The following is a 26464-nucleotide window of genomic DNA, read 5'->3' on the forward strand; positions in this document are numbered from 1 at the left end:
CACTATGGTCCCTGGACTCTGACCCGGAGACGGGATGGCTTACCTAGGAGGCACAGAAAGCCTGGCCTCCCCCGGATCAAAGCTTGGGTCAGTGGCTCCTGCTCACTGGGCCTGGAGCACGCACGCCAGTTTTTGAGGAGAGATCGGGGTCTGAGGTTCACTGAACGGTGTGAACCAGACACTGACTGGTGGCCCCTCTCTGTGCCAGTGGGCCGGCTAAAGACCTCTGTCCTGCTGCTTGGTCTCTTTTGGGTGAGGTGCCTGCTATTCACTTTGCCGTGGCAGCAACAGGAAATCCACTCACAGCTACGGTGACATCAGAAGGCAATCATGTGCTTAATACAGGCAGACACCGAGAAAGGACTCCATTAACGAGTTCATTTTCCTATTATTTGCCGACTGGCTTGGGGATTCATGCAGCTTTTAGAAGCAACCCCTCCTGACCCATCTTGATTTGCCTCATTCTCGGAATTCCTCTGTGTTCTGCCTCGATCAGAATTGGGTTCCACCTCTTATCCCCCAGTTAGGAAGAACTCACTGGAAGCTCATGGGGAATCCAAAGGTTCCCAGGGCGGGCGTCTCTGACTCAGGAAGAGGGGCCTGAGTTTTCTAACGTGGAGGATGGTGGCTACTCCCTGACCTGGTTTCATCATAGAAACTGTCCGTTAACTAAGCTCGATCCTTAATGGCTTCCACTATCCCTCACTCTCGGAGTTTCCGTCCTGGAACTTATTTTGAGTCATCAGGCCCTAGCAGGGAGAGTGGAACCCTGTCAGAAAGCAGACACCCTTTCCAGATCCGACACCCTCGAAGCTGTCCCTGCCCGACAATGCCTGTGTAGCCATCCCTGAAAGGCTGGGGTTTCCCTCTTCATCCTCACCCGGAAGGACATTTCCACATTCTCCCCTCCCCAGATCTCCATCTGGTTATCATAGGTACCGATGTGCTCAAAGTAGGCCTTGGAGATGGAGAAGAGGCCGCCAGCAAACGTTGGGGACCTGGAGGACAGAGGGAGAGAGCACAGGGATCATCAGTAGATGCAGGCAGGGAGGGCTGGTGGCCAGCTTCCCTCTGAGGCCTCCCACCGCATGTCCTGCTCCTGCTGGGTCATGCAGCCCCTCCACTAACTTCCATTGTACCCTCCTCCCCTTCTTGAACTGGGTCCAGGAGACAGGCAGTCGGCAATGCTCTCTTAAATGGACTCCATCTGTTCAACTGGGGATGTAGGAACCATACCCAGCAGGGCCTGAGAGCACGGCTGCATCTGGAGCTGGGGGGATCAGTCTAGAGTGAGGGGGGAGCAGTCTAGAGAAAGAGGAGGAGTCTAAGAGAGGGGGAGGAGTCTAGAGAGAGAGGGATCAGTCTAGAGTAAGGGGGAGAAGAGGGAGAGGGATCAGTCTAGAGTGAGGGGGATCAGTCTAGAGTGAGGGGGAGCAGTCTAGAGAGAGAGGGAGCAGTCTAGAGTGAGGGGGAGCAGTCTAGAGAGATGGGGGAGCAGTCTTGAGAGAGAGGGAGGAATCTAGAGAGATGGAGCAGTCTAGAGAGGGGGAGGAGTCTGGAAGGGAATCGGTCTAGAGTGAGGGGGGAGGAGCAGTCTAGAGAGGGGGGAGTAGTCTCTATTTTCTGTCTTGGTGTGATTAAAAGCAAGTCTGTCACCTTCAGAAGCACCCTGGGACAGTCAGGATCCACATCCCTTCCGGGACTACATGGTCACAGCATTAGCCGGGGGCCTAGCCTGCTAATGTGCTTTGGACAGGGGACACTGGTGAGTGGAGGTGCTCCTGGTAACTGAGGGGGAGGGGGAGGGAGAACTCGGTTCTGACTGTCAGACAAAGGCAGGGAGGCACAGACCTGAGTCAAGACACTAGGCCAATGAAGAAGGCAACCTCACGGAGTGCAGCCATGGGGATTCTCTGCACCTGCTCTTGTCTTCCTGGTGCTGCTTCTACAGCCATTTTCAGCTGGGAAACCCTCACACTTGGGCTGGCTTTCCTGTGACCACTTCTGTCTTCTTCCAGGGGTCCCGAGCCTGCCCAAGTAGCACCAGGAAGGCTCTGAGAACCCTAGAACTCCACATGAACACTCGGAAGCTAGCCTGCTCTTGATAGTCTATAGGATCCCCAAGACTGACGGGGGTCCCTGACAAATTAGCTTTGAGGTTAAATGCCGCCCAGGAACGTCCCTGTAGACTCATCCCAACAGGTGGCGGCCTCTAAGAAACACCTGTATACTCTGTCCTACTTCCTGGGACCCTGTGTCTCTTAGCCCTCGCTTCAGCCATCCACGGCTCCAAGAACAAGCATGTGAGGTAACTCCGACAGGACCGTTGGAGAACCACCTCAAGAAGTGCTTCTAGCCAGCATTTTGTGCTGCCAGGGCACCTGGGCCAAGTGACACATTCATCCTCAAACATTGTCTCTTTGTCCTCCGGTTGGACGGGGTTGGACGGTCCGTTAGTGATGGGTGGGAGCCAGGGCCCTGCCCTTAACCGTCCTGCAGTGTGCCTGGCCCCGGTCTGGGTGGGGTAAGTTGCTATAACACACCAAACAAAGGCTCCTTAAAGGAGCAGAGAGCCAGCAGGGAGTCTTCTTTCCTTTCTACCTTTTGTTTTTCAAGATGGGGGCCTAACTATAGCCCAGGCTGTACTGGAACTTTGTATTGGTAGCTCAGGCTGGCCTAAAATTCATCATGATCAGGACAGAACAGCGGCACACAGAATCCAAACCACGGGACAACCGTAAACGTCACCCCCGACCCTTTAGTTTGAGACGAAGGTTTAAAACAGAAACGTGGGGGCTGGGGAGATGGCTTGGTAGCTAAGGTGCTCCCCATGCAGCTGTGAAGACCTGAGTTCTGATCCTGAAACACCAGACGAACTCTAAGAGGGCATGACAGCCTGCCTGGGACTCAAGCCTCAGGATCCCCAGAGCAAGCGGGCTAGCAGCCCCAGCGATGCTGGTGAACTCTGGGTTTAACTGGGAGACACTGCCTCAGTGAACAAGGTAGAAGATCAATTAAGGACGACTCCCAGTATCAACCCGGGGTACAGAAACACACAGCAGAGGCACCCACCTACACATGTGCCCGCACATGCTAAACGTGTGTGTGTGTGTACAGACAGACATGCGCACACACACACACACAGACGAAAAATCTGTCGGGTTTGTCAAGGAACAAGAGCGGCGAGCCTCTGTGGGCCTTACGAGGCACGATAGTTTTCTGCTATGTAGCCTGGCTGCTTGATTTCAAGGACTCCCAACCCTTTGGAGGTCAAACGACCCTTTCACAGAGGTCACACATCAGCTATCCCACATGCCAGATGTTTACATTATGATTCACACCAGTAGCAAAGTTACAGTTATGGAGTAGCGATGAAAATAATTTTACGGTCGTGGGGGAGGGGGGGTCACCACAACGTGAGGTTGCAGCATTGGGAAGGTTGAGGACCACTGCTCCATGGAGAATGGTTTTGTTTGTTTTTTGAGATGGGGGTCTCTTGAGCTGGAGAGCCAAGGATAACCTTGAGTTTCTGATATTGTCTTCCCTCCCAGAGGTAGAGTTGCAGCTATGCACTATGGGGCTCAGCTCGGTATCTACATTTAGAAACAATTATTAAAAACACAGAACCTAACCTCCCCAAAAGGACGCCACTAGACTATGTAGGTGGCTGGGAAAGACTGTTATGATGTGACCCTTTAATGAAAAGTTCAGGGCAACTGTAAAAGCTTCAACCTGCGTTTGTTCATTCTCCCCCCCACCCCGCCCCACCCCGCCCCGCCCCACCTGGAGCCTAGGGCTTTGCACTTGCTGGGCACATCTTCAACCACTGACCACTGAGCTGTACCTTAGCACCTCAAACACTTTACTTTTGAGACACTGTTTCACTTAATTTCCCAGGTGAGCCTTGAACTCACAGTCGCCCAGACAGTCCTTGAATTTGTGATCCCCTTGTCTTAGCCTCCTGAGAAGCTGGGATTCTGTGCCAGCTAGTTTTAGCTTGACAAAAGCTAAAGTCATCTGAGAGGAGGGAGCCTCAACTAAGAAAATGCCTCCGTAAGATCTGGCTGTCCGCAAGCCTAAATTAGTGATTTATGGGGGAGGGCCCAACCCATGGTGGATGGTGCCACCGCTGGGCTGGTGGTCTGAGATTCCATGGGCTCTGCATCAGCTCCTGCCTCCAGGTTCCTGCCCTGTGTGAGTTCCTGTCCTGACTTCCTTCAATGATGAACATCGATACGAAAGTGTAAGCTGAATAAACCCTTTCCTCCCTAACTTGCTCTTGGCCGGGTGTTTCATTGCAGCAGTAGAAACCCTAAGACAGATTACAAGTGTGCGCCACCAGGCCCAGCACCTGTTTTCCGGGAGCCTGTGCGTTCCTATTACAACGCTTGTTCAACGCTGCCTCCCGCCACAGCATCTCTCACCCCTCAACCCCCAGCCTTCTAGGGGTTGAAGAACGGCGTGAAGACACGAAGCTTGGCAGAGAGCCAGGTAAACGGGAGCAAGCGGTCATGGTTGAGGTGGTGAGGTCCATGCTAAGGCACACAAATGCACACAAGGATGGGTCCCTGCCTACCCTGTGCTAGCTGTGGGATCTGAGGTAACCACTTGCTGCCACGGGCTTCCTTAGTCTCACTTGTAAGAACAGGCTAACCAAAGGACCCACTTCATAAGGAGTGTGGTTTGACAAAGTGCCTAGCAGATGTTGGGGTGGGATGGTACAGGAGCCGGGTGGGTGGAGGCCAGGGTTGGGGGGATCGGCAGCATTCAGTTAAGTCCTTACTTGATGGGGTAGGTCTCATCCTTGCGTCTCTGCTTCTCGTGTTCAGGGAGCATCTCCCAGCCAAAGGTCAGGCTCCAGTCGAAGTTGCCCCGGCTGTGGGCTTTGCCTCTCCGCATGGGTTTGGAGAACTGGAAGGTGTTAAGGTCAATGGTGACGATGTCTGGGCTCACCACCGCTGTCTTGTCTTCAGCGATTCGAGCCAGGAGGGGCTCCAGCCAGCCGTGGAAACACTCACCTGCAGACCCAGGTAAGAAGGTGAGGGTCAGGGGTCTAGCCGCACTTGAACCCTCTACCTTCGGAGGAAATGGTGTACAGGGAGGAAAGAGAGGGTGCACAGCAAGTTCCACAGCTGTAGGGGACACAGAGGATCTCTTGATAGGTGGAGGTGGCTTTGGAAGGGTAGGTAGGCTTTGGGGGAGCAACTTGTCATCACAAACCAGTGCAAATCGCTAAGGACCTGGAGGGGTTACCTCCAGGGTTTTTGGTCCCCACCCCGGGTGTAGGCTTCTGAATGGCTCTTCTTCCTCTAGGACTTGTGTGCCTCAACTCCCAGCTCGAAGTGTAGAACAACCCTCCCCCACCACACTCGCCAGCCTTTGGAGCTCTTTCCTTCGGAGCAAGGCAGCCTCAAACTCTCAGTGTTCCTCCTGCCTGTGCCACCACATGTGGCGACAGCAGGCACAGGCCACACGCCTCTTGACTGTCCCGGGACTCAGGTTCTACATGGCTTTATCGTTTCAGATTATTTTTTTTTGTTTTATGTTGATCACCATTTTTGTCTGCTTGTAGTTCTGGGTGCCTTGTGCCTGCAGAGGTCAGAAGAGGGCACCGGATCCCCTAGAACTGGAGCTATGGAAGTTGTGAGGCACCACGTGGGTGCTGGGAATCGAACCCTGTGTTCTCTACAAGGGCAAATGTTTTTAACCTCTGAGCCATCCTTTGAGATCAATTTTTACTTTTATATTAGTGATTTTTATTAGGTGGGTAAGGAAACAGAGGCTCCATTAGTGGTAGAGTCGAAAGGGAACCGGTGTCCAGAATTTTCTGGTTTCTTTTGTTCTTCTAGGAAACTTTCTGCAGGGACAGTCTTCCTCTCAGTCAAGGGGGAGGCCCTTTTAACAGAAAAGTTGTTTACAGTGGGACAGGGGATTCTCCTCAGTGGTAATCACTGTTTAGGGCCAACTGTTCTGAGACACCAAGTCTCAAGGCTGTGCTCTCTGGAGAACCATGCCTGGAGTCAGTGTGAGGGAGGGGCAGGAGTGGGTGAGCCCCAACCTCTTTACTCCTAAAAGAGAAGGACAGGATGGTCCCAGCCTCCTCCTCATCTGCCTGTGGCGATGAGCAGGTATCCAGGCCTCCTGGCACTCGGTGGGCATGTCCTACTCACAGTGCGCGTCCAGGAACGTAAGCACCTCAGCCTGCGCCACACTGGCCCCCAGCAGCCGGGCCGTGATGAGCCCCTTCCGCTCCTGCTGTCGAACCACGCGCACGATCTGCAGCTGTTGAACGTACCGTTCCAGCTTCTCCTTCAGGTGCTCTGGAAGGGACAAGGCCACTGTTACGGTCGCCAGCCCCTTGCTAATCCCCTGTGGGTGTTACACCCAAGTCCTCCCAAGAACTGCCCACAGAAGGTGAGGGCAGAGATGGGAAGGGAGGCAGGCAGGAAACCCTGCCCTTGGCCAGGCCCCTTTGAGAACATGTCTGCCAGCACGGGCCCCATGTCTGTGGCCATCACCCCCACTGAGGTGTTGGGAATTAAACCCGGGGCCCTGTGATTGCCCGGTAAGTGCTCTAGCACTAAGCTACGCTGCCCCACAGAAGCCTAACCTTTGACTTTATGATCTCTGTGTGTGGGACTCTTTAAGGAGTCAAAACAGGCCAAGCGGATTTAAAATACTAAAAGGGGCAGCGGGTAAAGCTCGGTGGGAGGCACCTGCCTAGCATGGACTCCTCTCCAGTACTGTGATGTCTAGAGAGAAATCAGATTCTAGAGACAGAGTCAAAGGGAGCCCAGGCTGGCCTTGAACTCCTGATCATCCTGCCTCCACCTCCCCTCTCAAGTGCTGGGCATGCCCAGGAAGAATGTACACTTTTCGTAGGATAATAATAACAACAACAATAATAACACACACACACACACACACACACACACACACACACACACGTGAGAGAGAGAGAGAGAGAGAGAGAGAGAGAGAGAGAGAGACAGACAGACAGACAGACAATGTATCAAGTACCCAATGCTAAGGGTCCGAGCAGGGAGCACGGCAGACATGACTGTCTTAAGAACACACTGCTGGGGGTGGGGTTGGGCTTGGGGGTGGGGGTGGGGGTGGGGTGTGAGTTGTTCACAGCAGTGATCACAGTAGATCTGCCAGGGGCCCTGCTGGCCTGCACTCCCTCCCTGCACAGAAGGGAGGCCCCTCTGCTGAGGTCAGTGGAGACTCCTGAGGAAGCATACTGCCCCCTTTTTCTGCTCCATGCACAGATCAAGCCTCAGGACCTTCCTTTGACTCTTCCCTTTGTGGGGAATAATGGAGAGGCTTTTTCTGACCATGGTGGGTAGAGATCCCTGAGGACCTTGGGATCCCATCTGAAATCCTCAGGACACCAAACACAGTTTTACTTCGAAGGACTCCATCTTGAAACATCACCCACCTTTATGTTTGAACGTGATTTCTGTTGATCAGTTTGACTGGCTGGGAACCTGCTCTGTAGACCAGGCTGGCCTTGAACGCACAGAGATCCCCCTGCCTCTGCCTCCCCAGTGCTGCAATTAAAAAGACATTGCACCACTACATCCAGCTTATGGTCTGTTTTTTTTTAAGATTTTATTTTTAAATTATGCATTTGGGGCTGGAGAGATGGCTCAGCGGTTAGGAGCACTGACTGCTCTTCCAGAGGTCCTGAGTTCAGATCCCAGCAACCACATGGTGGCTCACAACCATCTGTAATGGATCTGATGCCCTCTTCTGGTGTCTGCAGACAGCGACAGTGTGCTCATACACATGAGATAAGTAACTCTCTAAACTATGGCTGTGTCTGTCTGTGCATGTAAGTACCGAGTTGCAGAGGATGTTGGGCCCTTGGAGCTGGACTTAGAGGCAGGTTTGAGGTGCCCAGGGTGCCAATCTCGGGTCCTCTGGAAACCCAGTGTGTGCTCTTAACTCCTGAGCCGTCTCTCTAGCCCTCCCCTGTCCTTAACTGTGTAAACCGGAGGCGCACGTTGTTTCAGCAATGGAGGTCGGCTGTGACAATGTGTCCTTCCCCTTCTGATTGTGGGCTCACAACTGGGCCTTCCTCTGTATACAATGCTTTGTAAGTCACAGGTCCTGAAAACAATTAGTAGATTGTCACTAATATCTCACACAGACACACACACACATATTTGAACACCTACTATGTGCCAGTCACTAAAGCAGGTGCCTTCATGCTGGCTTCATTTCTGCATGTTACTAATCTCTCTCTCTCTCTCTCTCTCTCTCTCTCTCTCTCACTCACTCACTCACACACACACGCACGCACACGCACACTTGAACACCTACTATGTGCCAGTCACTAAAGCAGGTGCTTTCATGCTGGCTTGGTTTTTGCATCTCTCTACTAACGTCACACTGTGGAATAGGGCACACCTACCTTCCCCAGGGTTAACAGACAGATAGCCAAGACTTGGAGCTCAGGTTACCCCAGTAGCCATGATGGCAACGGGATCCTAACCACCCTCTGTGAGAAGACGAACCTCCTCTAGGAGCTCAGAGGGCAACCGCCGGGACTTAATGAGTGTGAGTTTCTTGTGTTGGGAGTGTCTCCCCCACCCTCAGTATAAGAGGCTAAGCCTCTCTTTGGTCACTGCTCAGGAGAGTGAAGCTCCAGGAAAAGAAACTATAATTTGGGGGCTGGGGATTCAGCTCAGTGGTAGAGCGCTTACCTAGGAAGCGCAAGGCCCTGGGTTCGGTCCCCAGCTCCGAAAAAAAAGAACCAAAAAAAAAAAAAAAAAAAAAAAGAAACTATAATTTGAAACTTGGACTCTTCTCTTTGCCTTCTCCAGCCCTTCTGGTAGGCAGGTGTTCCTGACCCACTGCCCTTGCAAATGAAACATTCAGTCACCCCAGAAGGGGACTTGACTTGCTCCAGAAGCAGAGCCTCTTGTCTCTGGTGCCAGGACCTGGCCGCTCCAATTTAGCCTTACATGGTGGCTTCGGCACTGCAGTGACTTGGCAAGTGTCTGTAATGTTGAGGCTGGACACTGGCCTTCGTAGGGAGGGCTTGCCATCATGGGACATGTGAACCACAACCTGGCCACAGTCTGGTGCTGCTGACAGGAAGGGAGGAACCCAGCTGGGTCTTCATCCTCTCAGCAGCTCAGCGGAAGCCTCTCTGAGACCCCACTTAAGTCTGTCCACAGGAAGCTTGTGGTAGAGATAGTTCACGGGTAAGCATCACAGGAAGCGGGTTGTGTGGTAAGACGGTGAGAAGCACTGAGCTGTGACTTCCAGAGCCCTGTGCTGTACAGCTCTCCCACGCCTTCCTTCCAGTCTCGGGAGGCCAGGCCAGAGACCACTGGTTCTGGGCCTCAGGCCCTTTCAGGAGAGCCAGACAACTCCCTGGAATAGTCCGCTATCTGTCTGTCCTACCTGCTGTTTGTCCCACCTCTGGAGTTACTAGAAAAAAAGACCCAAGACAGAATGTAGCACAGCTAAGCAGAGAGACAGGCAGGCCAGCATACGGTCCCTCAAATTTAGGTTCCATAGTCTGCCTCTACCACTCAACCTTACTCCTCAGGGTGAGATGCCACAGACAGGTAAATGCCCCCTCTCTTCTACCCTGTGCAACCCACAGCACACGCTGTACAGCCCACGGTACACACTGCACAGTCCACAGCATACACTATGTAGCCCACGGCTCACACTGCATAGCCCACAGCTCACACTACAAACCCCACAGTTCACACTATACAGCCCATGGTTCAGAGTGCATAGTCCACAGTTCACACTATGCAGCCCATGGCTCATACTGCACAGCCCACAGCTCACACTACAAAGTCCACAGTTCACACTATATAGCCCATGGCTCACACTGCATAGCCCACAGTTCACACTATGCAGCCCATGGCTCACACTGCACAGCCCACAGCTCATACTACAAAGTCCACAGTTCACACTATACAGCCCATGGTTCAGAGTGCATAGTCCACAGTTCACACTATGCAGCCCATGGCTCATACTGCACAGCCCACAGCTCACACTACAAAGTCCACAGTTCACACTATACAGCCCACGGTTCATACTGCATAGCCCACAGATCACACTATGCAGCCCATGGTTCACACTGTGCAGCCCCAGGGCTTCCCTCCTAGTGTTGCTGTCTTCACTTGAGTGTCTGACAGAAGGCTAACCTGCCTCCAACCTGAACAAAACCCTCCACCTTAGTCCGAGTCCTACCCAGTCTCCCCACGTGACCTCAGCACCAGCATCCTGTTAGCTGCTCTGAAGCCAGACTGAATTCTCCCTGCCCCTCCCACTATGGGGTCAGTTCTTTTTTTTTTTTTTTTTTTTTTTTTTTTTTGGTTCTTTTTTTCCAGAGCTGGGGACTGAACCCCAGGGCCTTGCGCTTCCTAGGTAAGCGCTCTACCACTGAGCTAAATCCCCAACCCTATGGGGTCAGTTCTTAACCCCTTCCATGGTCGCCCTAGCTATGACAGTGAACTCCTCTCCCAGCCTCTACTCCACATTGTCTCCCAGAATGGGCTAGATATGGAAGCCTCCTTAAACTCCAGTTTTCCTTGCCTGACAGACAGAGGCAGGTGTGGGACCAGCCTGGTCTACAGAGTGAGTTCTGGGACAGCCGGGCTACACAGAGAAACCCTGTCTTGAAAAACACCAAAACCAAACCAAACCAAACCAAACCAACCACCCAACCACCCCCAACGCCCCTGCAGATTCCTCTGTCTCTAATTACTGTTTGATGGTGCTGGAGTCAAGGTTCAGAGCCTCAGGCATGGTGGGGCAAGCTCTATCACAGAACGTCATCCTAACTCCAATTCTCACCACTTTCTCTTTAGAGTCTCTCAGCCAGGATGGCCTCCAACTCTCTCTCTCTCTCTCTCTCTCTCTCTCTCTCTCTCTCTCTCTCTCTCTTTTGAGCTTAGAATACAAGTACTTCATGCGTATGATGTTTCTGCTTGCCTGTACGTCTGAGCATCACGTTCTGTGTGTATCACGTTATACAGGCATTGTGCTATGTGTTGTATCCGTGGAGGCCAAAGGGAGATGCTGGACCCCCTAGAATGGGAGTAACGGACAGTTGTGACCAGCTAGCTGGCTGCTGGGAATGGAGCCTGGGTCCTCAGAAAGACCAGCCAGTGCTCTTAAGTGTTGAGTCGTCTCTCCTTCAGCCCTTGGCATCTCTCCTGCCCCTGGTTTCAAGACCGTCACAGACGGGACGGCGACCTTGAGTTTCTGATCCCCTCGTATCCACCTCCGTCGGCCGAGGCATTACAGGTATGTGACGTCACGCTTGGTTAATGCCGTGCTGTGGGTTGGACCTGGGGCCTTGTGCATGCTAAACAAGCACTGTATTAACTGAGTTATATTCCTGGCTTCCCCTTCCCCACCCCCGCCCCAGAGTTATCACTTAAAACTGTCAATCAGATCGTTTCTAGCTCAGCTTTCTTTTTGTTGTTGGTTTTTTTTTTTTTGTCTTTTGTTTTTTTTTTTTGTCTTTTTTTTTGTTTTGTTTTTTGTTTTTTGTTTTTTTTTTAAGACACGGTGTCACTCTGTGGTCCAGGCTGGACTCGGGCTCACAGTACTCCCGCCTTAGCCTGCTGCAATGAGATACGTTTACTGACAATGTCTTAAAGGGGCCAGGGAGTTGACTTAGTGAGCCGAGGTGCTTGCTATGTGTGCCTGACAGCTGGAGAGGCGCAGCCTGGGTAAGAACCTTTGCTGCTCTGGCAGGGCAGACACTTTTAATTTGGTTCCACTTGGGGCTGCCTATAACACCACCTCCAACCCTCTTCTTGCCTCTGTGGGTGCTACACGCGTACACACATATCCACACACGGACATAGTCACGTATACATAAAAAAAAATCCTATTAAAAACAAAACAAAAGCAGAGTTATTAGGGAGATGTTCAGCAATTAGAGCACTTCCTGTTCTTGCAGAGGACCCGGGCTTGGTTCCCAGAACCGACATGGTGGTTCGCAACCATCTATAGCTCCAGGTCTAGGGGACGCAGTGCCCTTTCCAAGCCTTTGTGGGTACCGTGTATGTGCATGGTATTCCTCCATACACTCAGGCAAGACACTCGTATACATAAAACAATTAATAATACAAACTGTAATAATTTTCTGTCTTTTCAACTAAAAAAAAAAAATTAAGCCTCCAAGAAGACAGGCAGGGCAGTCAAAAGTGAAGTCTGGGCTCCGGTTCTGACTTGTGGCAAGGAATAAAAAGCCCCCAGCCTGGCACAAAGTCTCCTCCCCCCAGTATCAAATACCCACATAATCATGGTTACACGGTTACAGGGCTGCTGCGGGGTACCTGGGTAGGAGGGCAGGAGGCAGGAACACTGCCCCTCAGAGAGACAGCCCTTCTGTGTGTAACAGGAGCCGATGAATCTGATCCTCCAACAGTCACCTGTGTGGGTGTAGACTGCTGTCTGTCAGCAGGTGAGGGCAGGTGAAAGACAAGGCTGGAGCCTGTGATTGGACAGTAGAAAAGGAGGGCGGGCTGAGAGTTTTTGAGAGGCGGGAAAGAGAGGATGGAGGGGAGAAGGAAGGAAGATGGAGGAAGAGAAGGACGGCCCAGGTCCGTGTGGCTTTAAATAGCCACAGGTAGCTATGAATATCATATAAGGGATGGATTATTACAGGATGATTTGGCCAATGTAAGTGGACAGCTTATATCAATATCAACTGGCTCTGAGTTCTTTGGGCGCTTTGTGGGTTGTGAATTTACTGATATAAATCTGATAAATTTCAAGCCTCTAGAGTTATGATTTTACCATGTCACAGGGGTTTGTGACAGCTAACAGCGAGATGGGGAGTCGCTGCGTGGGGGTAGCCATGGAGGTGGTTCGCTGAGGCCAGAGAATAGCCAGTGATAGCATGAGATGGTATATTTTTGATTACTGAACGTAGCATATGGGCATTTTTATCCTGTGTGGACAGACGTGCCAAGATTGTTTTTCCTGTTCCCCAGTGAACAGCACTCAGAGAGGCCTGGAGCAGGGCATTTCAGAGAGCGGGCACACCATTCCTAGGCTCATGTGGACATGTGGCAGTGAATGTCACCACGGCAAGGACAGCTCTCCAGTAAGGGAAACAGCACAGATTCTCAAAGTGGGACCCAGAAAATAAGGGGGATCAGCTAGAGGTCTCGGGTGAGGATAGAAGTGTCCTTAAGAGTGAGGCGGCGAGGCTGGAGAGATGGCTCAGTGGTTAGGAATTCTGGATGCCCTTACAGAGGACCCAGGTCTGGTTCCCAGTATCCTCAAGGAGATGCTCAATCATTCATTCCAGTTCCGATAATCTTCTGGCCTCCAAGGGCACCAGGTGCACACATGGTACACAGACATGCACACAGGCAAGACATTTATATACAGAAGGAAAAGAAAGGAGAGGAGAGGAGGAAGAGGAGGGGGAGGGAGAAGAAGGGGGTCGCTGTCCCCGGCAAATGTAGGAGGTGACAGAGAAAACACAGGTCTGAAATCTGGATAGTACAGTTCCATGCTAAGAGCTCCATGTTCTGCTCTTGTAGAGGGGACCTCAGTGTGGATCCCAACATCCACATCAAATGCTATTCAGAACCACTGTAGGGCTGGAGAGATGGCTCAGCAGTCAGAGCACTGACTGCTCTTCCAGAGGTCCTGAGTTCAAATCCCAGCAACCATGTGGTGGCTCACAGCCATCTGTAATGGGATCCGATGCCCTCTTCTGGTGTCTGCAGACAGCTGCAGTGTACTCACATACAGAACCACCTGTAACCCCATCTCCAGGGATCCTCTGGTTTCCTAGGGCACCTGCACTCACACATTCATACCCACACCCAGTCACACATGTATATATAATACAATTAAAGATTACACACACACACACGCGCGCACACACACACACACACACACACACACACACACACACACGGTTTGAGAACATAGGCCGGCTCACTGCTATGAAAAGTTACTGTCCTAGTTAGTCTTTCTCTCACTTTCCTTCCTTTCCTTTCGTCTACTTGACCCAAGCTAGAGATATCTGAGAAGAAGCCTCCGTAAGATAGTCCTGTGGACCAAAGCCTGTGGGACAGTTTCTTAGTGATCAATATGGGAGGGCCCAGATTGCTGTGGGTGGGGCCACCCTGGTCAGGTGGCCCTGGGTGACATAAGCAGGCTGACAATCTGTGCAAAGGAAACCAGTAAGTTGTATCCCTACGGCTTTGGCTTTGAATCCTTCCTCTGGGTTCCTGCCTTGGGTTCTTGCCCTGACTTCCCTTCATGGTGGACAACAACTAGAATCTGAAACAAACCCTTTCTTTTGGGTTTATTTGGTTTATTGAAACAAACAAGCCAAAAGCAACAGCAACAACAAAAACACGCTTTTGGTCATGGTGTTTTATCACGGTAATAGAACTCCCAACTATGACAGAAACTGGTACCAGGAACGGGGTTTGGGGGAAACAGACATGTTTTGGGAGAGGATGGTGGATGGACTTTGGAGCCTCAAGAGGCCATTGCCTGAGGGATGCTATGGCGACCTAGAAGTCAATGCTGAGAGCAGCATAGATGATGGAGGCCTGGTCTGTGAGGTTCCACAGGGAGTCTGAGGGTCCCTCTAACATGATACTGGGGCCATGAGATATTTTGAGTTAAGAATCTGTGTTTCTGGTCAGCTCGGGCTGAAGACTTGGCTGTGATTAACGAGAGACCAAAACCACTCACGTGAAACCTTTGCTTGCTAGGACAATGGATGCTGGCCAGCTGGGGCTGAAGAATCAGTTGTGACTAAGAGGCCAGTGTCATCGAAGCGGACATTTCTGGGAAGGGTTTCCTAGGGTCACTGCACAGAAGCTGTGGTTCAGCGAGGGCCAAGGCTGCATCTTGTGCCGCAGCTGAACCTGCTCATGGGTGAAAGTCACCCAGGCGGTACTGGTTTTAAAGGCATCAAGGGTCATGGAGAGCAGCTGAGGTTTGGCACTGTGAGAGGTCAGGGGAGGTCACTGGTGAAGGTGCTGCTGCTACAGTGTCTGAAGCTGCCCCAGGGCGAAAGCGGTCATGGAGAGACCCTGAGGCTTGGACCAAGTTAGGGTCCTGGAACAGAGCCCAAGTGGAGCTGTTGGTGAAGGAACAGCCCAGTTGTGTGCAGACTCCAGCATTTTAGAAACTCCAGTAATAAGCAGCAATAAGCGGCCGTGGAGTGAAGTTGGCCTGAGCCTGTGATAAGAATGTGCGGTGAATGTCGGAGCTAGAGAAACAGAGCCTTTCAGAGTCCAGAAGCCCGTGAGTTTCTGATGTCAGACAATGAGCTGTTTACACTTCTAGACTTGGGTTTTGCTTGGACCTGATTATCCCATCTCAGAGTCTTTGACTCGATTTTTTGACCATTATGAGCACTGTTGCTAGCAACCCTTTCCCCCCCTGACCCTCTTCCAGAAGCCTCATGGGCCTAGCACTCGCCAACCAGACTTGCTGTAACCTGGATGCTCGGGTTGCCAAGAGCCTGTCTTCCCTGGGAAAATGAGAGCTCTCTTGTCAAGAGGGTTCAACAGTGCTCATTCCCAGCCCCCACTTTCACCACCCCACATCTCCTGTGGCATCGTTCCTAACCCAAGAACAGCCGGCTGGAGAGGTAGGAGAGCCAGAGGGCTCTGGCAGGAGCAGGAAGCATGAGCACAGGTTCCCAACGATGTCTCGCTTCTTTATAAATAGATATGTCAAGCCTGGCGTGAATGTCACTTCAACATGTGTGATGGTTCATTTAGTCAGCTTGACAGAATCTAGAATCACCAAAGAGATGGGTCTCTGGGGATGCCTGTGAAGAGTCGCCCACTGTGGGCGACACCATTCCCTGGCTTCCTAGACCCTAGAACACGAGCTAAGCATTGGCCTCCCCTGCTCTCTGCTTCTTCTTTTTAAGGTTTACTTATTTATTATATATACAATGTTCAGCCTACACGTGTGCCTGCACACCAGAAGAGGGCACCAGATCTCACTGCAGAGCAGACATTACTTTTAACATCTGAGCCGTCTCTCCAGCCCCTGCTCTCCGTCTGCTCCTTGACTGGATGCTATGTGCCCAGCCGCCTCCAGCACAGTTCCTGCCACAGTGAACCATAACCTGGAACTCAAGGCCAAATTAACCCTTTCTCTCTTGAATTGCCTTTTTTGGGAGGGGGGAGGAGTATTTTTTTAACGACTCTTATTTTTATCTGGGTGTTTTGCCTGCATGTATGTCTGTGCACCCCCACAGAGTCAGAAGAGGGCATCAGATCCCCTAGAACTAGAGTTACAGACAGTCGTGAACTGTCATGTCGGTGCTGGGAATCGAACCTGGGACCTCAGAGGGAGCAGCCAGTGCTCCTGATAGCTGAACCATCTCTCCAGCCTCTCCTCAGGGTGCTAACACAACACAGCAGCAGGAAGAGACCCTGTTTACTATGCAAACTCCTGGGTTTGATACCAGCATCTCAAACCCCACCCCGACCCCGTCCCCTTCGATTGCCCTACCCCCTCATCCAACCCCACTCCCCTCACCCACTCCCCTTCTCCCCCTCATCCACTCCCCGCCTCCTTGCCCATCCGACCGCCCCTCCCCCACCCCTTGAGTCCTTTCAATATCATTTTCTACAGATGAACCTAAACTCCAGCCACACCCAGTCTCCCCAACAAACAAGCTCCTGTCTCTAGGCTTACAATCTCCTCTCTTCCAGGAATGCTCTCCATCGAACGTTCCTTCCTCAGACACACCAGACTCCCAACCAACACTCCACCCCGGTTACAAAGCAGTCACAGCCACACCAGGCAGACGAAGCATCTCCTGGCCGCACACTCCCATGATGCACTCGTCCTACACTGGAAGTAAAGCACAGATGCGCACACACAGCCCTCAGGAGATGCTGGCCTGCGGCTCTCATCACCTGCTTTGCGCCCCTCGCCTACCATAGGAAGGAGTCAACTGTGCCAATGTGCAGGAAAGGAAAGTGAGTTGAGAGAGGCCCGGCACAGACTCAGAACTAGACTTGATTTCTCAGGGTTGGACTCTCAAGTCCGTGTCATTTCAGATTGACCAAAGGAAGGCCCTTCTCCCACGTGCTCTAAACCTTCATTAGCCTCCTCAGGGGACCTTTCTTTTTCCCTCTTACCCATATCTAGGTCAGAGCCGGGTATGGAACACTATGGAGTCGATGTGAAGGTAAAAGACGGTGAGTGATCTCCCCTAAGAACAATGAGGGCAAAAAGGGCTTCCCAGGGGAAGATCTAGTAGGGCTGGAAACCAGAAAGGCCCTCCCAGCCAGCTGCCCTCCTCTCCTCTCCCTCCCTTTCTTTCCTTATTTAGTGTATGTGCCTGTTTTTACACTCAAATCACAGCCCTCAGGTAGAGCTGGTAGCCTGTGGGTCTCGGGGTTCAAATTCAGGTCAGCAGGCTTGGCGGCAAGTAATTACTTAGTAAGCCACTTTGCTGGCCCTCTTTCACTTCTGAGTTAGGGATGCCCGTGACATCACAGGGATCTTGGAGACCCGTGCTGCTCTGAGAGGTGTGGAAGAGTTCTAGGCTCTAGGACTGTGGCCTGTATGCTCCATTCCCACCTTCTTCCTGCTGCCTTTACGGAAGGCACACCCACAGGCCTCACCCCTCCTCGGACCCACCAGCCTCCTCACCCCTCCTCAGACCAGCCAGCCCCACCTCCCTCAGAGCCGCCAGCCTCACCGTCTGTGCTGGCATCATCCACTAGGATGATTTCCTTCAGCAAGATGGCAGGGCTGGTGTGCAGGACGCTGTATACTGTGCGCAGCAGAGTGGACCAGGCTTCGTTGTGGAATACAATGACCACACTGGTGGTGGGCAGTGGCGGGCAGCGCCGGAACTTCTGGTCAACACACCTGGAACGATGGAAGGATGGACACAGCTCTCTAAGTCCCGGGGGGGGGGAGGGGCAGCGTTCCAGGAGGGGAAAGGAAAGATATCTGTCTAAAGCTCTCCAACCATCCACCCAACCCCTTACCCGGGAGCACGAGTGCGCATGCCCGCGCATGCCCAATCACCGACCTCCATTTCCTGTTGTGCTTGGGAATAGCTGCTTATACCCTGTGGCTATATCCTCTCCGTGCAGGTAACTAGCCAGCCCCCTCCAAAACCACTCCGTGTGCTAGCCCAGCGCCCTAAGGTGATCCTCAGGTATCCCTCACCCCCACCCTCCTCCTGGTTTTACACTTTGCTCTCAGGCCCGGTATTCCAAGGCTGACTCACTCTGCACCTTGGACACTGCATAGGCTGTGATCTGGTCCAGAGGTCCCAGAGGCCCGAGTCATTAAGGACAAATGTTCAGTTGAGGACAGTGACTGCAAACTCCATTCAGTGTGAGGAAAAGGGCCTTCCGATGCTCACTTCCCTTCTAAGCCCTCTCCGAATCCCTGTGATCTGACTCTACCCTCGGGGACCTTCCCCAATCATCGCCAGCAACTACTGCGTGACACGGGGCTATCCTGCCATCTAGACTCTGTAAGGACTCGGGTCTTGAATTTCAAGGACCACACAGCTCAACACCCTTTTTTGTTTTGTGGAGACAGGGGAGGGGGGAGTGTCTCCCACTGAAAACCAGTGCTCTCACATCTGCAATCCTCCTGCCTCAGCCTCCAAAGTGCTGGGATTATAGACTTGTGACATCGGATCCAGTTTCCTTGACGCCCTGATTCAGTCCTCCTTATCAGGAGGCTGATGTGTGGACCCACCACAGAGCTTCCTACCCTGACTGCCTCTACAACAATGTCCTCCTTTGCTGACGAATTCCTAGTAGCTCAAGCTGCAACTTGTATGGTCGTATGAAATATGTGGTTCAAGCCTGAGGAACCCCAGGCTCTCAAGAGTCATGAGTTTAGTGAAATGACTTGTTTTTTTCCAACTAACTCTTTAGTTGAAAGGGACAACCCTAAGTGAGGAAGACAAAAACACCTTTCTTCCGAAGAGTATAGCAAGGGACAAGCTAGAAGCAGGGCCAGCTCTAAGATCCAAATGTGCATCTCTCCTTTTAAAGCCAATAATGTAAAGAACTTCAAGTGGAATGACTGTGGGTCTGTGGGCCTCAGGTGAGGGAACCCGGGGATGCGGGGACCTTCTAGACCAAAACAGTAGTAGTCAGGAAATTTCCCCTCTCTCTTTCAGACGCCCAGATGGCAGGCTCAGTGTCTTGAGGGCAGGGCTTCAGAAACCACAGCTCTGTCCCAGCACCTCCCAGTACCGTGTGCCAGATCCTAGTCTGCAACCCTGGCTTCCTTCTGTGTCCTGTGCCCCCTCCATAACTGTGTTTCAGTCTCAAGGGTCCCCGTGAGCCTCTGCCAGACCATAGTACTCCTGAACTCCAGCCCCTGGGATCAGGGCAATTGGCCAGCAAAAGAAAAGAAGGCTTAAGGAAAATCCCTGGCTATTCTCAAATCTCCTTCAGCTTTCTTCCTGATAGCTGGCCAATGACCACAGCCCTCCTGGCCACACTTCTGGGAAAGCTCTGGTCTCAGAGAGTTCTAAGAGTGCATTACTTACTCAGGAGGCCGCGTGTCTGGCCCCAGGGACCTCTGCAAGGAGATGCGGTCACTGGCAAAGGCATTAAAGCAGTGTTTCTTATAGCCTTCATCCTTTTCCTGAGTCTCTAGAAGGGTCCATTCTTTCTTCTGAAATGCTTTTCCATCTGCCCCAGGGCTGTTGGGATCCTGAGGTGGTCGTTCCCAGAAGGGTCTCAGCTCAGCGGGGGTATAGAACCCCGGAAGGCAGGAGTGGTTTGTGGAGACTGGATTCTGTTGGGGTTCCGGAGCCCTGATCTGCAGCTTGGGCATGACGTCCCTAATGTTGTTCACAGCACCAAGCATGAGGTCCAGGACGTGGTCCTTCTGTCCCGCCAGGGACTTCAGCCACGGTTTCTCCATGGCCTGCTCCCGGCTGCTTACATCCTTCTGCTGGATGAAGAGGAAGAGCATGAAGACGCTGCCCAGCATGGCTAGGCGCAGGGGCATGTGGCGCCTTCGAAAGAACCTCATCTTCCCAACTGGGACCCCAGCAGGGGCGGTTCCAAGTCTTATGCCTCACTTTGGAAATGGCTTGATACACCAGGGTAGCCACGTCGGGGGCTCAGCCTGAGAAAAGAGGGGAAATGAGAAAAATTAGCCATTGCAGAGAGGGGCAGGGAGCTAGGGACTCGGGCCCTGAGCACGGCTCAGCGAGGAACGGTGGCATCATGTTTTCGCACTCACCGTGTCCTGGTGCCTAAATTTCTTTCTGCTATAAATGAGAAAACTGGGTCTGGGTCTCTCTTACCCGGAGGACACTGGTTTAGGAAACACCTTGTCGGGGTTGGGGATTTGGCTCAGTGGCAGAGCACTTGCCTAGGAAACACCTTGCCGCTGAAATAAAGTTCAGCTGGAACACACAGGTCAACAACATGGCCGGGAACTCCACAGACACCTACGCTTTCATCCCTAGCTTGCTTTGGACTTTGAGACAGGGTTTTGCTAATTAGCCCAGGCTGGCCTTCAGCTCCTGATCCTCAGCCTCCTGTGTACTGGGCTTATAGGCATGTGCCACCATGGCCTGGCTCACTCGGTGTGTCAGGTAAACTGTGACCCTGGCGGCCTGGGAAGAACGTCTGAAGCAGCGTTGAGGTAAATGGCCGCGAGTGATCTGTAAGCAGCTGTAGAACATGTGAGACGGCCACGCCAGGAAGCTTCTGCAGCAGCAGAAGAGACGAACTGCCTCTCCGTGAACCACGCCCAGAGCAGTGGGGTGAACGGGAAAGCCGCAGAGAGACACCATGTGCTGCCAGTTGCCAAAAGTTATGAAATATGCCCTCGTTAAAGGTGATGTTTGTGAATATAAATATGTGAAGTTGTGAAGAGGCTGAGAACGAAGTCAGTTTCTGAAGGCAAAAATGTGAGTTAGCCAGGACAATGGACTCTCCTGAATATACTCACTTACCATATATATAAATATATATACACATACACAGAGGCACATATATATACACATATATACACACACAGACCCAGACATATATATACACACATATATGCACACATAGGCATATATACACATATATACATATACACATACATATATATACACATACATAACACATATACATATATAAACATAGATACATATATACACATACATATATACATAACATATATATATATAGGTACATGCATATACACACATACACAGATACACACATATACATATATAAGTACATACCTATGTATATACATACACAGACATACACACATATATATGTACACATACATATATTCACATATATACATATACTCACATACACATATATACATATAGACATATAGACATAAACATAGACATACATATATATACACATACACACATATATACATATATAAGTACACACATATGTATATATACATATAAACACATGCACACATATACATATACACACATATACATATATATATACACATATATACACATACACACATGTGTGTGTTTTGTTTTTTTCAAGACAGGGTTTCTCTGTGTAGTCCTGGCTGTCGTAGAACTCTCTTTGTAGACTGGGCTGTCCTTGAACTCAGATCTGCCTGCCTCTCCCTTCAGAGGCAATTATTTATTATTTGACAGGGTCCTAGAAGCTCATAGCAATTCTCCTGCCTCAGTTCCCACAAGCTGAAAATTATAAGCACACGCTCCAAATTGCAGCTTAGATTTTCTTTTTTTATTGTAGCCGTCTTAAAATCTAAGATTCTACGGCAACACCTTACAGGCAGAACTAGGCAGAGGGGGTGCGTATCAGCTGGCACCCCAGTCCAAAGGGCTCAGAGGATGAGAACCCACAGAGCTTTCTAGAGGAGTTAAGCTGGAGGTATAAAGATCACGAGGTGACAGGCGCTGGTGGCCACAAGCTCAGCTCCCGTATTTAGAGGAGGACCTTCCACTAGAGTTGGTTCAGGATTGAGAGAGGAAAGAAAACACTTCCCAGAAGTTTAGCAGTCTTATCTCTGTGCACAGCTGACCTTTCCAAGTCATTATTTTATCATTAGCCTCGTGTGACCCTTGGGTGATTAGTTTATCCCTCTAAGCCTTGATTTCCTCATCTGTAAACTGGGTGTCGCTAATAACCAACAGGTTGGCCGTGTTAAGGATTAAGTTTGTGATGTATGCAAACCCCACAGCAGAGATCCTGTTATCTACTAAGCCCTCGGGTATTTCTGCTGTTATAATCGACAAATCCCCGTGCACTTTCCCAGAAATTACCCCCAGGCACGTGTTCCTTGGCCACAGCCACGTCACCATACCTTGGGTGTTTGTCTTAAAAGTGACTCTGGGCTGTAGTAGTAACCACTACCACACCTGTCTGCACTGAAGAAAAAACAAATGCTGTTATTTAACCCCACAGTGCCCTGTCTGAGTGAAGCCTGGTATTGGGAGGCCCTTGCCATGGAGGGCAAACACATAGTCAGTATAGACGCAATGGCCAGCAGTCTCAGTCTGGGCCGGGCAGACAGTTGGTTTCTTCCATAGCATTATCAAAAAATCAAATGAAAGAAAATCTCGTTTTGAGGTTGGGGAGATGCTCAGCAGTTAGGAGCACTCACTGCCCTTGCAGAGGTTCTGGGTTCAAATCCCAACACAGACACGACAGCTAACAACTGTAACTCCTGTGGGTCCAGCACCCTCTTCTTCTGGATGGACTCTCCTGAAGGAGGGCATGGTGAGTTGGGCAGATTGGGCAGCAAGAGCGGAAGCGTCGGGAAACCGTCACGTCCTTGGGTGGAAGGAGACTCTGTGGAAGTGGCAAATGGAGGAGAAGGCCAGAACGTCACACTGGGAAAGGCTGGCACCAGGCACCCAGTTCAGGAGGGCTTGTCAGGACAGGCAGGGCGCATTTCAAACTGGCCAAGGGAGCAGGAGGTCAGAGAGAAGCAGAGACAACCTGCAGGTGGGGCTGAAGCCCAGGGCTGCCTCTATGCCACTTGCCCTTGAGGCGTGAGGAATGGCACAGGATTTTCCAGGAAGAAGATGGGCGCTGCTCCACCCTCAGGTAAGAGGGGCCTGGAGATCTGACCCAGGGAGCTGCCATGTTGAAGGCAGGGGTGGGATCAGTAAAATTTGCTTAGGTCTTAACGTGGTACACAGACACACAGTAGGGTATATGACACAGCCCCTTTCCCAGAAGGATGTAAAACTTGTTAGAGAACGAGAAATGGGAAGTCCTGGGGAGACAACCCAGCAGTTAGCACCACTGGCTACTCTGAGGACCCTGGTTCAATTCCCGGCACCCATATGACATGTCACAACCGCTGTGACTCCAGCTCTAGGAGATCTGATTCAGCCGCGTTCCAGCCTCACAGGCGCTAGAAAACCCAGGGAATACACGGGCACACACGCAGGCAGAACATTTATACACATAAAATAAAGTAAGAAAGGAAAATTAGATGGTCCAGGGAGCTGTGAGCAGCAAATGTTCTCTGGTACTTTGAGCCTTTTCAAATTGATGGAAAGTCAACAGACAACACAGAAAGTTGAAAAAGGCAGAATTCCCTACAGGTTTCACAAAGGCTTCAAGGGAAGCCCCTTTCCTGAGTATCATCTTTTTTTTTTTTTTTTTTTTTTTTTTTTTGGTTCTTTTTTTCCGGAGCTGGGGACCGAACCCAGGGCCTTGCGCTTCCTAAGCAAGCACTCTACCACTGAGCTAAATCCCCAACCCGGGAAGCCCCTTTCCTAAGGGCTGAGCTATGCTGGGGGCCAGCTCCAGGGGCTTAGCCTGAATCTAGAGACCGTGCAGACTGAGCTCTGGGGGATTGATCAGGTCTCTTGAGCCACCCTACAGCCTGTACTTCATCCACCTTTCTGTCCACTTCCCATAAACGTGTGCACGATTAGAGAGACACAGGCTCAGTAACACTGCCATAAGTAGCCAGAGGCAGGCCAGGACTCACCTCCTCCAGGAAGGCCTCCCGGAGTCACCCGTCACTCCAGCACCCTCATCCAGACGCTGCCTGCGGTCCCTTGTAGAGGCGAGCGCCTTCGTCCTTTCGTCTCTCCCCCGGAGAGAGAGAGACCTTGGGCTAAATTGAAGTGCTCTTGAGCATCTGCTCTCTGGATCCAATCCGGCTGTCTGAAGTGTTCTCCCTGGAACCTGCAGTTCCTCAAGGTTCTAACCACATCCTGAAATGAAACGAGACACCTGTGATTAGACTTGGCAGGAAGGGACTTGCTCTCCACAGTGTTGGCTCAGCATGCCGGCAACTGGAAGACACCCCTCAAGAAAGTTTCATAGATGCTGCAGGGCTTTGAGGCTAAAGATTCCTGCTCCGTGTGGGATGCAATGACTAGAATGGTGGTTTGCAAGAGCCAGGAGGGAAAGCCCCATCAGCCTAGGAAAAGGAATAACCTCTCTGTTCAGGGCTCGGTGGGATCCACCTCCCAAGTCCTGCGCGCATGCGCACGCGCATGGCCCTACTGTTCCGGCCTGCACAGCCTGGCCTTCCGGGCCACCAGCGGGTGTGTCCAACTGCTGAGCGAGCGTCCATCCCCAGCTCTTTTTCCTCCCTTGGGCCTGTCACTCACCAGCCTGTCAGCACCAAGATGCCCCAACCCTAGTTGAAGAAGCCTCCCCAGACAGAACAAAGGAACAGGGTGGATCCACCCTTTCTAGCTGCTCCAGCGAGCAGAGCCCAGGATCTACCCAAATTCTGATTCCAACCCGGCACCGTAAAATAGCCCCAGAGTGTGGAAACCATCATGAGAAGTCTTTAAATGGCCAGAACGCGGGGGTAGGAAGGCTGGAGAGATGGCGCGGCAGCTAGGAGCACGGACTGCTCTTGCCGGAAGACAGGCTGTGTTCTCAGCACCCACATGGTGGCTCACAACTGCTCAGAACTCAGTTCCAAGGGATCCAACACCCTCTTCTGGTCTTCAAGGGCAGCAGACATACACGCAGTGCATAGACATACACGCAGGCAAAACAGTCACACACATAAAAGTTAGGCCTAAAATAGGCCAGAATATGACAAAGACAGTTGCGGTGGTGCATATCTTTAATCCCAATATTCATGAGACAAAGCCAGGTGGATCTCTAAGACCAGGACCATCCTGGTATACGAAGTGAGTTCCAGGCCTGGGCTGTATAGTGAGGCCCTGCCTAAAAAGAAGGGAAGCCAGTCATGCCGGGGACATAGCTCAGTGGTAGGCGTGGATCACCTTTAGTTCTATAAAAAGAAACAACAAACCAAAACTACCCTGCATTGTTTTGTTTTGTTTTAGTTTTTTTTTTTAATTAAATTTTCCTCTCAGCTATTTCTTATGGGAAAGTCTCAGGGAAGCTCTTAGCTTTAATAACCTCAGAGGTATAAATGCTAGAGATTTAACAAGTGTCTTTGGGAAACTTAATTTTTGCTTCTTAGGTTATAGATTTCGAATAACAAGATTTCAATATTACTTCATCCTACAGAAGACGACAAGCACCTTTTAAAGTGGATAACTTTAAAAGCCCCACGGTAGTTTCACGCTTATAACGACATCAGAAATTGAAGGCACACGAAGTACTTAAGCTCCACATCAGTGAAAGGCCTTGTGGGAAGTCGTCTCTAAGGTCACATCATCCTCGGCGGGGGAGGAATATGAAAAACTGATGATACGAAATTCTCGAGAACCAAAATAAAGTTGACGGATTCCCTTTATCTGCCTCTCTTTGGCGTTCTTTTCTCGGTTCTGGGGAGCTAACTCAAGGCTTTGTCGTACATGCTAGGCAAGGGCTTTTCACCAGGAAGCCACACCTCACAGTCTGGCCTCCTGTCTCTGCTTGTTCCTCACACTCACCACAGCCTGCCTGTGTCAACGCGTCTCTCTCTTCGCTGCCAGGGACCTGGACTCCTGGCCTCCAAAGGCCAGGCCATATCACCGGTTCTATCATTGGCTTGGTCTGAAGCACTGGTTTTATGAAGCTGGTGACTGAGCCTCTTATCAGTGGAACAGGCTAGGGGGGTTGAACATTCAACGCTGGTTTTGTAACGAGGCTGGGTGCACTTCCTGCAAGGATTTGGGTTAGGTGGCATTCGGCTGTTACTCTGAGCTTGCTGCCCAGCTGCTATCTGGGTATGCAGTAGCCTGTTTTATGGGTGTGGCTTTGGTTGGATGACCTCACTGGTGACACACAGCTAGAAGCTCCCAGAAGCAGCTCCTGTCTTCAGCTCTCAGATCATTGTTACGTCCCTGAGACTCTTACCTCCCCCATGGAGGTATATAGAGGGACTGGGTTCTTCTGAGCCCCCACTCCCACTCCGAACCCCCTCCCTGCCATCCATCCCTTTCTCTCCAATCCCACTCAGGGATCAAATGCTTAAAGATGGTGAAACTGGGAAGAAACAAGTGAGGTCCCAGCTCGAGTGAAAGGCAGGGTCAGCCACCCCGCTGAACACACCCTTGCTGGCCAGGTGGCCTCTTTGTAAGTTTCTT

General features: G+C 51.3%; 1 protein-coding gene across 7 annotated transcripts in view; it reads right to left on the reverse strand.

The window, feature by feature from the left end:
• Positions 1–26464, reverse strand: part of Galnt6 (polypeptide N-acetylgalactosaminyltransferase 6) — a 47298-nt gene that overhangs the window by 5651 nt on the left and 15183 nt on the right. For 5 of the 7 annotated variants that reach the window (XM_063262835.1, XM_006242296.5, XM_039078233.2 and 2 more), the window contains 6 exons: positions 23947–24175; positions 19532–20118; positions 17705–17877; positions 6171–6320; positions 4784–5018; positions 881–998 (listed from right to left, as the gene is read on the reverse strand). In XM_063262835.1, coding sequence (XP_063118905.1) covers positions 881–998; positions 4784–5018; positions 6171–6320; positions 17705–17877; positions 19532–20022 — 1167 coding nt within the window. In that variant the 5' untranslated portion in view covers positions 20023–20118; positions 23947–24175. Of the gene's footprint in view, positions 1–880; positions 999–4783; positions 5019–6170; positions 6321–17704; positions 17878–19531; positions 20119–23946; positions 24176–26464 lie in introns of those variants that run through there. The other 2 variants (XM_063262836.1, NM_001172063.2) reach the window with 2 other exon arrangements.

The sequence above is a fragment of the Rattus norvegicus genome, chromosome 7 (assembly GCF_036323735.1).
Source record: "Rattus norvegicus strain BN/NHsdMcwi chromosome 7, GRCr8, whole genome shotgun sequence".
Classification (NCBI taxonomy): Eukaryota; Metazoa; Chordata; class Mammalia; order Rodentia; family Muridae; genus Rattus; species Rattus norvegicus.